Source organism: Orcinus orca, chromosome 13, assembly GCF_937001465.1.
Source record: "Orcinus orca chromosome 13, mOrcOrc1.1, whole genome shotgun sequence".
NCBI classification, from domain to species: domain Eukaryota; kingdom Metazoa; phylum Chordata; class Mammalia; order Artiodactyla; family Delphinidae; genus Orcinus; species Orcinus orca.
The window spans coordinates 29,588,981-29,602,088 of record NC_064571.1 but is presented as its reverse complement, the minus strand read 5'-3'; the positions used below and the strand labels follow the sequence as shown (position 1 = coordinate 29,602,088).

At 43.6% G+C, this 13,108-nt stretch overlaps 1 protein-coding gene across 11 annotated transcripts in view; it reads right to left on the bottom strand.

Annotated features, from left to right (window-relative positions):
• Positions 1-13,108, bottom strand: part of SFXN5 (sideroflexin 5) — a 118,984-nt gene that overhangs the window by 102,450 nt on the left and 3,426 nt on the right. For all 11 annotated transcript variants that reach the window (XR_004475338.2, XM_004277072.3, XM_049696154.1 and 8 more), the window contains exon 2: positions 3,601-3,669. Coding sequence is in view for 10 of the 11 variants with exons in the window: in XM_004277072.3 (XP_004277120.1) it covers positions 3,601-3,669 (69 nt within the window). In the remaining variant the exon portion in view is untranslated. The remainder of the gene's footprint in view (positions 1-3,600; positions 3,670-13,108) is intronic.

Genomic DNA, 13,108 nt, shown 5'->3' with positions numbered 1-13,108 from the left:
AGAAGTGCTGTCTACTCAGGGGGCTATAACTCAGAGGCTCAATGACTTGCCTCAGGGTATGTGGGGACCCAGAGTGGGAGCTGAGTAATCTTGGGAGGGTTCCCTAAACTTGAGTTACCTGAACAGGAATGCAAAGGGCTCTGGAGACAAGCATACCTGCGTTCATACCCTGGCTCCATCACTGGCCAGCACCATGTGCATGAGACTTAACTTCTGTCTGTCTGTTTCCTCATCTGTAAAATGGAACTTAGAATAGAATCTACCTCATAGGGTTGCTTTGAGTTAATCTGACGAGCTTCTACATGTAAAGTGCTTATGACACTGCCTTGCTCACAGAAAATGCTTAATAAATATCTGCTGCTTTACATGTGTATCATTCCTGTACACATCTGTAAATACAATACAAAGGATATAAAGACACACTTCTTGGGATGGCTCAAATAAATCTGACAATACATTTAAATTTGATAATATCAAGGACTGGTGGAGCAACTAGAACATTGTAGATGAGAATGTAAAATGTACAGCAATCTTTAAATGACAGTTTGGGAGTTTCCTACGAAGTTAAACATTTACTTACCACACTTACCGTATGAGCCAGCAATCCGAGTCCTAGTTATTCACACAAGAGAAATGAAAGCATACGTCCACACAAAGAATGCTCAGAGCAATTTTATTGATAATAATCAGAAAATGGGAACAGCCCAGGTGTTCATCAGCAAGTGGATGGATAAACAAATTCTGGAACATCCTCTCAATGGAATGCTGCTCAGTGGTCAGGAGGGATGAAGTACTGATACATGCAACAACATAGATGAATCCCAAAAGCAACATGCTAAGGGAAAGAAGCCAGACACACAAGACTACATACTGTAGGACTTCACTCATATGACATTCTAGAAACAGCAAAACAGCAGGGACAGAAAACAGATGAATGGTTGCCAGGGGCTCAGCATGGGGTGTGGGAGATGGATTATAAACAGGCATGAGGAATGTGCTAGGGTGACAGAAACGTTCTACATCTTCATCATGGTGTGGACACGACGCAATATGTTCGTCAAAACTCATAGGATGGTTCACACATAAAAGGTAAACTAGAAGAGAAAGGGAAATCTCTCCCAGCAGCCTCAGAAGCAGCGGATTAAAGCTCCACAATCAACTTGATATACCCTGAATCTGTGGAATACCTGAATAGTCAACGAATCATCCCAAATTAAGGAGCCCTGTGGATGAAAGGCTCTTGGTGCTGCAGCCAGGAGTCAGTGCTGTGCCTCTGAGGTGGGAGAGCCAACTTCAGGACACTGGTCCACAAGAGGCCTCCCAGCTGCACATAATATCAAACAGCAAAAATCTCCGAGAGATCTCCATCTCAACGCCAGCACCCAGCTTCACTCAACGACCAGCAAGCTACAGTGCTGGACACCCTATGCCAAACAACTAGCAAGACAGGAACACAACCCCACCCATTAGCAGAGAGGCTGCCCAAAATCATAATAAGTCTACAGACACCCCAAAACACACCACCAGACGTGGACCTGCCCACCAGAAAGACAAGATCCAGCCTCATCCACCAGAACACAGGCACTAGTACCCTCCACCAGGAAGCCGACACAACCCACTGAACCAACCTTAGCCACTGGGGACAGACACAAAAAACAACAGGAACTACGAACCTTCAGCCTGCAAAAAAGGAGACCACAAACACAGTAAGATAAGCAAAATGAAAAGACAGAAAAACACACAGCAGATGAAGGAGCAAGATAAAAACCCACCAGACCTAACAAATGAAGAGGAAATAGGCAGTCTACCTGAAAAAGAATTCAGAATAATGATAGTAAGGTTGATCCGAAATCTTGGAGATAGAATGGACAATAGAATGGACAAAATGCAAGAATCAGTTAACAAGGACCTAGAAGAACTAAAGATGAAACAGGCAACGATGAACAACACAATAAATGAAATTAAAAGTACTCTAGATGGGATCAATAGCAGAATAACTGAGGCAGAAGAACGGATAAGTGACCTGGAAGATAAAATAGTGGAAATAACTACTGCAGAGCAGAATAAAGAAAAAAGAATGAAAAGAACTGAGGACAGTCTCAGAGACCTCTGGGACAACATTAAACGCACCAACATTCGAATTATAGGGGTTCCAGAAGAAGAAGAGAAAAAGAAAGGGACTGAGAAAATATTTGAAGAGATTATAGTTGAAAACTTCCCTAATATGGGAAAGGAAATAGTTAATCAAGTCCAGGAAGCACAGAGAGTCCCATACAGGATAAATCCAAGGAGAAATACGCCAAGACACATATTAATCAAACTGTCAAAAATTAAATACAAAGAAAACATATTAAAAGCAGCAAGGGAAAAACAACAAATAACACACAAGGGAATCCCCATAAGGTTAACAGCTGATCTTTCAGCAGAAACTCTGCAAGCCAGAAGGGAGTGGCAGGACATATTGAAAGTGTTGAAGGAGAAAAACCTGCAACCAAGATTACTCTACCCAGCAAGGATCTCATTCAGATTTGATGGAGAAATTAAAACCTTTACAGACAAGCAAAAGCTGAGAGAGTTCAGCACCACCAAACCAGCTCTACAACAACTGCTAAAGGAACTTCTCTAGGCAAGAAACACAAAAGAAGGAAAAGACCTACAATAACAAACCCCAAACAATTAAGAAAATGGGAATGGGAACACACATATCGATAATTACCTTAAATGTAAATGGACTAAATGCTCCCACCAAAAGACACAGATTGGCTGAATGGATACAAAAACAAGACCCATATATTTGCTGTCTACAAGAGACCCACTTCAGACCTAGAGACACATACAGACTGAAAGTAAGGGGATGGAAAAAGGTATTTCATGCAAATGGAAACCAAAAGAAAGCTGGAGTAGCAATTCTCATATAAGTTATATATATATATATATATATATATATATGTAGTTTGCTTGAGTGCAGTGTTTTTTGTTTTCTGTACTGAATTCATTAGCATGGGTCGGTATAAAATTTAGCATAGGTCAATATGTAATTTGTAAACTAATAAGGTCTTAAAAGTGAGGAATTAAGTCTTTTAAATTTAATTATTTATTGTAAAGAGCAGAATAGCATACATAAACAGGTGCCTAAGGAAAACTTGTATTCTAATATGGAACTCTCATGAACACCTTTTTTTTTTTCTTCTAACGGTATGATAGTAGGCCATTTGATTATTTTTATGGCTTTAACTTTACAGCAATGAAATATTCGTAAATTTTAAAAAAAAAAAAAAAGGTAAACTATACCTTATACTCAGCCTTACCTATCCGAGGAGGGAACTGTGTAGGGAGAGGGTATGAAGGATCCTTTTTTGTTCTACTTAAATGCATCTGAACTGCATGAACTCTTGTAATACAATCCATGTACTTGGTAATAATTTTATGGAAGTTTGAAATAATAATAATGACATATATCTACCTTGAAGGGATGTGGTGAGATTCAGATGAAATGAGATAATGTGTATAAGGCAAACACACAGATGACCTATGGACCTTCCAAAGTCACAAGGTATAAAGGCCAACGGGTCTCCATCGAGAGTGACAGCCATGACTCACCTCAGTGACAAAGAGTGTGCGAGGGTCGATGATGTCCAAGAAGTGCCTGAAGCGACCGTAGAAGGATGTCTGGAGAAGGGGTGGGAGAGGAGACTGGATGAGTTTCTGTACTCCGTCCTCCAGACAATGGGGAACACTACCCACAGCTCATCCTTACTGCCAGTGTCCCACAGTCCCCAGGACTCCCCAAGCGGGTGAGGAACACCAATGAGGCCTTACTTCTCAGTGACCTGAGGGCAGCTTTCCCAGGTCTGAGGGCTTTCTAAAGTCAACTCAGAAAGACCATTAAGACACTCAGTGACCGTCCCAATGTCTCTTCCACGTGCCTCCCATTCTGCTCCCAATGCCCTGAGATCTACGCCAAGCCTTTCAGCAGCTCCCGGGCACCACTGAGCACGCAGACTGGAGGGGAGGTCTGGTGCCCAGCCCTCTCCCAGTCTCTCCTGCCCAGCACAGCCTCTCTGCTTTACTTAGGACCCTCGAGTGAGGTAGGGTCCCTCCCCAAAGTCCAGCACAGGCACTGCCCCCAGGTGGAACTCAAACACGGTGGTGCCCAGCTCGCAGCCCTCAGGCCTTCCTTCCCCCATAGCCCCATTGCTGCTGTGAGGCCCAGGACAAGGGGCCAGCTCCCCTATCCTTGCCCCAGAGCAGGGCCCTTGGAAAAGGAGGGCTTTGTGCTAAACAGGCCACAGGCATTAGAGCACAATGAAAAGAAACCAAGCAACGCTGCTGCTGGGCCTTCTGCCCTCAGGACAGGGCCAGCTTGGCAAAGCCAAGCTCAAGGGGAGGAGAGAGGGCACAGAGCTAGGGGACAAAGGGGAAAGCTGCAAACGCCGGGGGTTCATGCCTCACTACACTCAGGCTGTGTCCCAAATCCTCCCTGGAGCCCCACAGCTCTCCAAGCTCATCCTCCGCTCAGTGGAGGAAGAAGCCTCCACACTCTTTTCCCTTCTCACTAGGGCACCAGACCCTGCAGCCGATTTCTGCTCCTTCCGCTTCCCAATAAAGACCACAGAAGGACCCGCGTCACCAAAAGGTCCCCTGCACACACCAGGCCCCATGCCACCTCCATCTCTCTGCTCACCATGGCACCCCCTGCATGGAGCAGCCTTTCCACCCCCAGCCTTTCACAGACGCATCAAGCTTCCACAGCATTCCTAACTAAAACAGTTGCTTCTCTAACCTCTTATAACTCAAATGGCCTAAACCATTTCCCAATTTATACATGATGCTCAATCAGAGACGTTCAGAGGTGTGGTCAGGGGTATATGCTGAGGACACTCACTGCTGCATTATTTATAGAGGCAGATTGTTAAAATGACGATCCATTTACATGATCGAACACTACACAGCCATTTAAAATCATGTTTTCAGACAATGTTTATGACATGCAAAAATGCTTATGATTTGTGAAATGCATGTAAAATGCATGATTCCAACCTAATAGACAGGAGATAAATAGAGCTAGATAGATATTAAATGGATAGCAAAGAGATGGGATGACATCCACTAGAATAAACCAGGGTTCCTTAGAGAAGTGGCTGATTCCAGGGCTGGGGCAGGGAAGGTACACGATGAGACTGGCACATATTGTTGTGCTAGAAAGTAATGAAGTGCCACATCCCAAAATGATGGGGCATGTTCAAAGGACCAGCAAGAGGCAAATGGACGTCGTGTGCCTCTGAGAAGTTCCCACTAGTGCTCACATAGTATTCTGAAGGGACTGAGTCTAATCATGTGAAAACATCAGACAAACCCAAACTGAGGAGCATTCCATAAAATAACTGGCCTTGTTCACCAAATATGTCAATGTCGTAAAGACAAAGAAAGACTGAAGAACTGCCCCCACATTAAAGGAAACTAAAGAGACAAGACAACTGAATGCAACGCATGATTTTCGACTGAATCCTGGACTAGAGGGGGAAATGCGCTCAAGGACATTGCTGAGAAAACTGACAAAATTGGAATAGGATTATAGATTAATAAAAGTAGTGTACTCAAATTAAATTTCCTGAATAACTGTACTGTGGTTATTGCTATAGACTGAATATTAGTGTCCCCTCAAAATTCATATGTTAGGGCTTCCCTGGTGGCACAGTGGTTAAAAATCCACCTGCCAAGGCAGGGGACATGGGTTCGAGCCCTGGTCCGGGAAGATCCCACATGCCTTGGAGCAACTAAGCCTGTGCACCACAACTACTGAGCCTGCACTCTAGAGCCCGTAAGCCACAACTACTGAGCTCTTGTGCCACAACTACTGAAGCCCACATGCCTAGAGCCCGTGTTCCTCAACAAGAGAAGCCACAGCAATGAAAAGCTCACGCACCGCAATGAAGAGTAGCGCCCGCTAGCTGCAACTAGACAAAAGCCTGCGCAGCAACGAAGACCCAATGCAGCCAAAAATAAATAAATAAATAAATAAAAATAAAGTTCCCTTAAAAAAAAAAAAACTCATATGTTAAATCCTAAGTCTCTAGGTGATGGTATTTGGAGATGAGGGCTTTGGGAGCCCTCATGAATGGCATTAATGCTGTTATATTGACTCCAGAGAAATCCCTTGCCCCTTCCACCATGTAAGAGCACAGTGAGCTGTCTATGACCAGGAATCAGGCCCTCACCAGATACTGAATCTGCCAGTGCCTTAGTCGTGGACTTCCCAGACTTCAGAACTGGGAGAAATTAATTTCTGTTGTTTATAAGACACCCAGTCTATGGTACTTTTATTATAACAGCCCAAACAAACTAAGAGATGTAAGAGAATGTCCTTGTTCTTAAGGATACACTGAAGTATTAAGGGATAAATGAATATAATCTACTCTCAAATGGTTGAGAAAAAATAACATGTATAGGAACTTCCCTGGTGGTCCAGTGGATAAGACTCCGCGCTCCCAATGCAGGGGGCCCAAGTTCAATCCCTGGTCGGGGAACTAGTTCCCACATGCATGTCACAATTAAGAAGTCCACATGCCGCAACTAAAGATCCCACGTGCTGCAACTAAGACTCAGTGCAGCCAAAATAAATAAATAAATAAATATTAAAATAAATAAATAACGTGTAAATATACAGGGTGGTAATAAAATCTGGAAATGTAGGCATTATTATTCTGTTTACAGATTGAAGATGTTCTTGGTAACATGTATATTTGCTATGTTTCTGGACTTTATGATCATCTATAGACAAAGAATAATAAAGGAAATGTGACAAAATGTTAAAAACTAGTGGATCTAAGCAAAGGGTATATGGAATTTCTCTGTATTCTTCTTGCAACTCTTCTGTAAGACAAACTGTTTCAAAATTAGGATTTCAAAATCATGTTATTTAAAAAGCTAGATGAAAATATATTAAAATGTTAACAGATTTTTATTTATGGATTTTTATTTCCATATCTTTTATATTACTTTTAAAATGAAAAAAAAATCAGTATTATGTATAATATAAATAAGTAATATTCTATTTTTTAAATATATATTTAAATTAAAATACAAACTGGTCTATTACTCAATTATAAGCTCCTGAAGGATGTGGGCTATTGGATATTCTTCTGTATTATCTTCCTTGGCTCCTGGTCTTGTGTTACACACCTAGAAGAGGCTCCACAAACACACTGGCCACAGGAATGAATGAGTGGGCGGGTGAACAGCCAATGCCCGGCAGTTAGCAGCCCAAGGAGGGAAGAGGATCAGCAGGGGCAGAGGTGAGGGCCTGAAGAAGAACGGCCTGAGGGAAGCAGCTTCTTGAAGATGATCCAGTGCAAACATCCAGCCTCTGACTTGCCCTGTGGTCTGTCACTGCCTTCATCCTGTCCCGGCCCTGCTAGCCCTCTCGTATTACTCTCCACCACTGCCACTGGGAGAGAGTCCTAAGTAAGACATTCGGCTCCATTGATACCTACAAACCCATACTGGACTAGCTGAGGGAACACCACGACGAACAAGCCCGCAAGGAGCCGAGACCATCAAGAGAGACAAACAAGTAAACAGATAACTATAAAACACTGTGATCCCTAGGGCTTCCCTGGTGGCGCAGTGGTTGAGAATCTGCCTGCCAATGCAGGGGACACGGGTTCGAGCCCTGGTTTGGGAGGATCCCACATGCCGCAGAGCAACTAGGCCCATGAGCCACAACTACTGAGCCTGCGCGTCTGGAGCCTGTGCTCCGCAACAAGAGAGGCCGCAACAGTGAGGCCCGCGCACCGCGATGAAGAATGGCCCCCGCTTGCCACAACTAGAGAAAGCCCTCGCACAGAAACGAAGAGGCAACACAGCAAAAATAAATAAATTAATTAATAAACTCCTACCCCCAACATCTTCTAAAAAAACAAACAAACAAAAAAAAACCAACACTGTGATCCCTGCCTAAATGAGGCATCATTATGGGCACAGGAGACACAGTTTATTCCTCCCTAGTGAGTCAGGAAGCTTCCCAGAGGAGCTGGGATGAGTGGATGGATGCGTTTACCTAGCAGAGAAGGGTATCAGCAAGAGCTCAAAGGCATGCAGGCTCGGGTCAGAAACTGCACCAGGCTCGGGTCAGAAACTGCACCAGGCTCCTGTGGTTTTTTCAGTCATTCACCAAATAGCTATTGAAGACCTACTGTGTGCCTAAGACTGTGCTAGGTCCTGGGAGTAGAGCAAGGTTAACTGACTAGGGGAATGAGGAATAACACAGTCATGGTAATGCCTAGATCTCTAGTCAGACACTAATGCTTATTAACCAGGATAAGGAAAGCAAGAAGCATACTGATTTAGTGGAGAGGAAGATAACAGTTCTGGATTGGCCACGTAAACTTGTGATACTTAAAGGGCCTTCCAGATGTAACCTCTCAACAAACACTTAAACATATAGGCCTAAGATTCAAGAAAGGGGTTCTGAGTTGGAAATGCTAGGCATACACGTCCTAACCCAATCAGACTAACCTCCCCCACTACCCTGGGAAAAAGTCAGGCTTACTGACTCACTGCAGTAAGGGAGGGAGGCCACAAAGTAGAGGAACTATAAGGCATTTTGTCAAACAAAGGGAAAAAACTGAGTTAGTGCAGAATTCTGGGGAAAGGTAGAGTAAAATTTAAATGAAGCAGTACATTAACAGGCTGGAAGCAAAGCAGGGCTGTGGGGAAGGGGGTCCACATAGGTCTGGACTGAGAAGTAGACATAGGGTTGTTTTTTTTTTTGAAAACTATAAAGTTAAAGCTCCTTATTTGAAGCTCTGCACTTGCGTTGATTCTCTGAGTCAAACTGCCACAGGCCCACCAGTCAAAAGGGGGATGTGTCATTCCCACTGTTACCTGGTTCTACAAGGATTGAACCATTAGCCACTGCAGTCTCTAACCTTCAAGACACCCTGAAAGGAGTTCAGGGCAGAGTTCAGGGCGGAGATCAGGAAGGAGGCTCTCTGTGCTCTGGGAAAATTGGCAGAACAGGCCTTCAGAGTTAAACATTTTCAGGACAAATCTTTTATGAACATGGATTCTTGCATCTTCCCATACTTAGAAAAGCACTAAAACCATTAACTAAAATATCTGTTCCTCATGCGTGGCAGCAACCTTCTCCTGAGATGTGTGCTTGATTACAAGTACCCTTTGCCAAGATCATATACATGTTGACCTCCCCCTTTACCTCTTCAGAGCAGTTTCTCAGAGCTCTGTGAGAGGGTGTCTTCCAGACTATAGTCCTCAGTAAGACACTAAATAAATCAACTCACAGTTCTTACGTTCTGTGTTTTTGTGGGGGTTTTTTGTTTGTTTTTGTTTTTGTCTTTTACATCTTTATTGGAGTATAATTGCTTTACAATGGTGTGTTAGTTTCTGCTTTATAACAAAGTGAATCAGTTATACATAAACATATGTTCCCATATCTTTTCCCTCTTGCGTCTCCCTCCCTCCCACCTTCCCTATCCCACCCCTCTAGGTGGTCACAAAGCACCGAGCTGATCTCCCTGTGCTATGCTGCTGCTTCCCACTAGCTATTTATTTTACGTTTGGTAGTGTATATATGTCTATGCCACTCTCTCACTTTGTCACAGCTTACCCTTCCCCCTCCCCATATCCTCAAGTCCATTCTCTAGTAGGTCTGTGTCTCATAGTTTTGGAAGTTTTAGCCACAGCAATCAGAGAAGAAAAGGAAATAAAAGGAATCCAAGTCGGAAAAGAAGAAGTAAAGCTGTCACTGTTTGCAGATGACATGATACTCTACATAGAGAATCCTAAAGATGCCACCAGAAAACTACTAGAGCTAATCAATGAATTTGGTAAAGTAGCAGGATACAAAATTAATGCACAGAAATCTCGGGCATTCCTATACACTAATGATGAAAAATCTGAAAGTGAAATTAAGAAAACACTCCCATTTACCATTGCAACAAAAAGAATAAAATATCTAGGAATAAACCTACCTAAGGAGACAAAAGACCTGTATGCAGAAAATTATAAGACACTGATGAAAGAAATTAAATATGATACAAATATATGGAGAGATATACCAAGTTCTTGGATTGGAAGAATCAACACTGTGAAAATGACTCTACTACCCAAAGCAATCTACAGATTCAATGCAATCCCTATCAAACTACCAGTGGCATTTTTCACAGAACTAGAACAAAAGAATCAACGTTGTGTCTGTTTTTTTCTAAGTCGACACTACTGATACATTTTAAACAGCAAAGTTTCTGGCAATCTATGACCTTGGAGAATGTGATTTCTCAGTGAGTATGAAAGAGTGGCTCCCCAAAGAAGGAGGTGGCTGGGATACCTCAGGGCTGAGCAGGCCCTAGTCAGAAGCACTCTTCTTTATAGCTCCCTTTATGTGTCTGTCCTCCCTGCCTGATGCAGGACACAGCAGGGAAGGTTTCTACCTTCTCAGCCTAATTAGTTTTTATTACTTTCTCAATAGTTTAATATGTATGACTTTTTTTGCCCTCCAAAATTCAGACCCCACTTTTACCCCATCAGATAATCAGTGGATGTCTTTCCTTCCCTTTTGCTTCACTGGAAAAATGAGTCAGCCAAGTAATTCCTTCCGTTTCCCTTCACAAGAAAGGTGAGTCAGCTAATTCTCAGCAGGGGCTCAAGGCCTGCTGCCTTCCTAACTCTGGGGCCTGGCCCAGGAAAGCACAGCCAGAGAGCTGCCTCGGAAGAAGCAGCTGTGGGCAAAGGCCTGAGAAGAAACTGACAGCCCGCCTGCACCCAGACCTCTAAATCACTGAACCTGCAGCCCAAAGGCAGAAAGGCTGGACCAGCTCAGTAGTCCTCAACCAGGCTACACACTGAATCACCTGGGTTTTCTAAAATCCAGGCTGTACACCCAAGGATTCGAATGCTATTGGCCTGGGGTGGGCTCCAGGCATCGGTGTCTGTTTAGAAACCTGCCCAGGTGATTCCTGTGCAGCAGGGGTTGAGAGCCACTGGGCTGGAAGGTGTTGACCGTGTCCACAGCACAAACAAGCCCCAGGACCAACCCTGGGAAACAGTCGCTCTCTAGCCTATAGAACGTAAATGTATAACTACCTGCAAGGCATTTTCACTTTAGAACTTATTTCAGGCAAACTATATGAGAAGCTTCCCCATTGCCTCCTGACTCTCAGCCCACACAAACCTCTCCATCTTGAAGTGAAGAGTGCATTTTCCTGCCCACAAGCTCCCTGGACCCCAGAGAGAGCCCTATGCAACCCACCGGCTCTGCTACCGTAGGCCTTGGTGGATTTTGGACCCAGGACACACACAGCACACCCATATCCCCAGTCGTCATAGCAGATAATGAGATTTCAGAAGAAACAAGGAAGTTTAAATAAAAAAATAAAGCAAACTTATTTCTGGATAGACTGAATCACAAATGGGAAGAATCATGTGTGTTTGTTTCCTGTCCTGGGGCCCCAAATTGCCAAAAACGGTGTCAGGCCTGTAGGAAGAAAAGAGTGGGTTCAGGAAAGGAAATGAGCAGAAAAGGAGGAGGAAAGGGAGCAGTCAGTTCACAGAGCTCCCCCAGGCACTCCTGCCATCTTCCCTTCACCTGGCAATATGGGGCAGTGGTTAAAAGTATGGACTTGAGGGCTTCCCTGGTGGCGCAGTGGGAGAGTCCGCCTGCCGATGCAGGGGACGTGGGTTCGTGCCCTGGTCCAGGAGGATCCCACATGCCGCGGAGCGGCTGGGCCCGTGAGCGGTGGCCGCTGAGCCTGCACGTCCGGAGCCTGTGCTCCGTAACGGGAGAGGCCACAACGGTGAGAGGCCCACGTACCGCAAAAAAAAAAAAAACAAAAAAAACAAAAGTATGGACTTGAAGTTTACAGGAACAACAGGGGGCAGAGGAACATCTTAACTTATACCACAGAGATACCTTCAGTCACATTCAGAATAGGGAAATTGTACAGGACAAACAACGCAGTTTCTTCAACAAATAGAAAGAAAGAAAGAGGGAAGAACCAATAGATCAGAAGAGATGAAAGGAACCTATCAGTCAAATATGATGTGTGGGCCTTGTGGGATCCTGAATGAAACAAATCAATTATTTTTAAAATGATGTGACAATCAGGGAAATGTGAATAGTGCAATGGACTGAACGCTTGTCCCCACCCCACCCCCAAAGTCATATGTTGAAATCCTAACCTCCAAGGTGACTGTTTTAGGAATTGGGGTCTTTGGGAAGTGATGAGGTTACCCTAATGATTAGGATTAGTGCCCTTATAAAAGAGACCCCAGAAAGATCCCTCCTCCCTTCTGCCATGGGAGGTTACAGCTAGAAGATGTTATCTACGAACAAGAAAGCTGACTCTCATCAGACAGTGAATCTGCCAGTGCCTTGATCTTGGACTTCCAGCTTCGAGAACTGTGAGAAACAAATTTCTGTTGTTTATATGCTACCCAATCTATGGTATTTTGTTACAGCACCCCAAACAGACTAAGACAAATAATGACTGGTTTGATGATATTAAGAAATAATTATTTTAGGTGTGTTAGTGGTATGATGGTTATGTTAAAACTAATCAAAAAACCCTCTGATACCATGTGAAAAAGAAGGCACTTCACCTCTGTGACATTCTCCCCCTAAAACCCATAACCATCTAACCATGAGAAAGACACTAGACAAACCCAAATTGAGGGACCTTCTATAAAATATCTGACCAGTACTTCTCAGAACTGTCAGGGTCACCAAACACAAGGTAAGTCTGAGAAACGGTCATAGATCCGAGGGGAGACTGAGGAAACATGACGACCAAATGGAATGTGGGATCCTGGAACAGAAAGATAACGTTAGTGTAAAAGATAGTGAAATCCAACAAAGTCTGGAGTGTAGTTAATAGTAATGTTCCAATGTTGGTTTCTTAGTTCTAACAAATGTACCGTGGTAATCTGAGATGATGACATTAGGGGAAATTTGGGTGAAGGTTATACAGGAATTCTGCTACTTGACTTCTGTACACACAAAATTATTTCAAAAATTTTAAAGTTTATTTAGAAAAGCTAACCAAAAAAGTCTTTACTTTTGAGAGATATCTACAGCACGTACAATGAAATA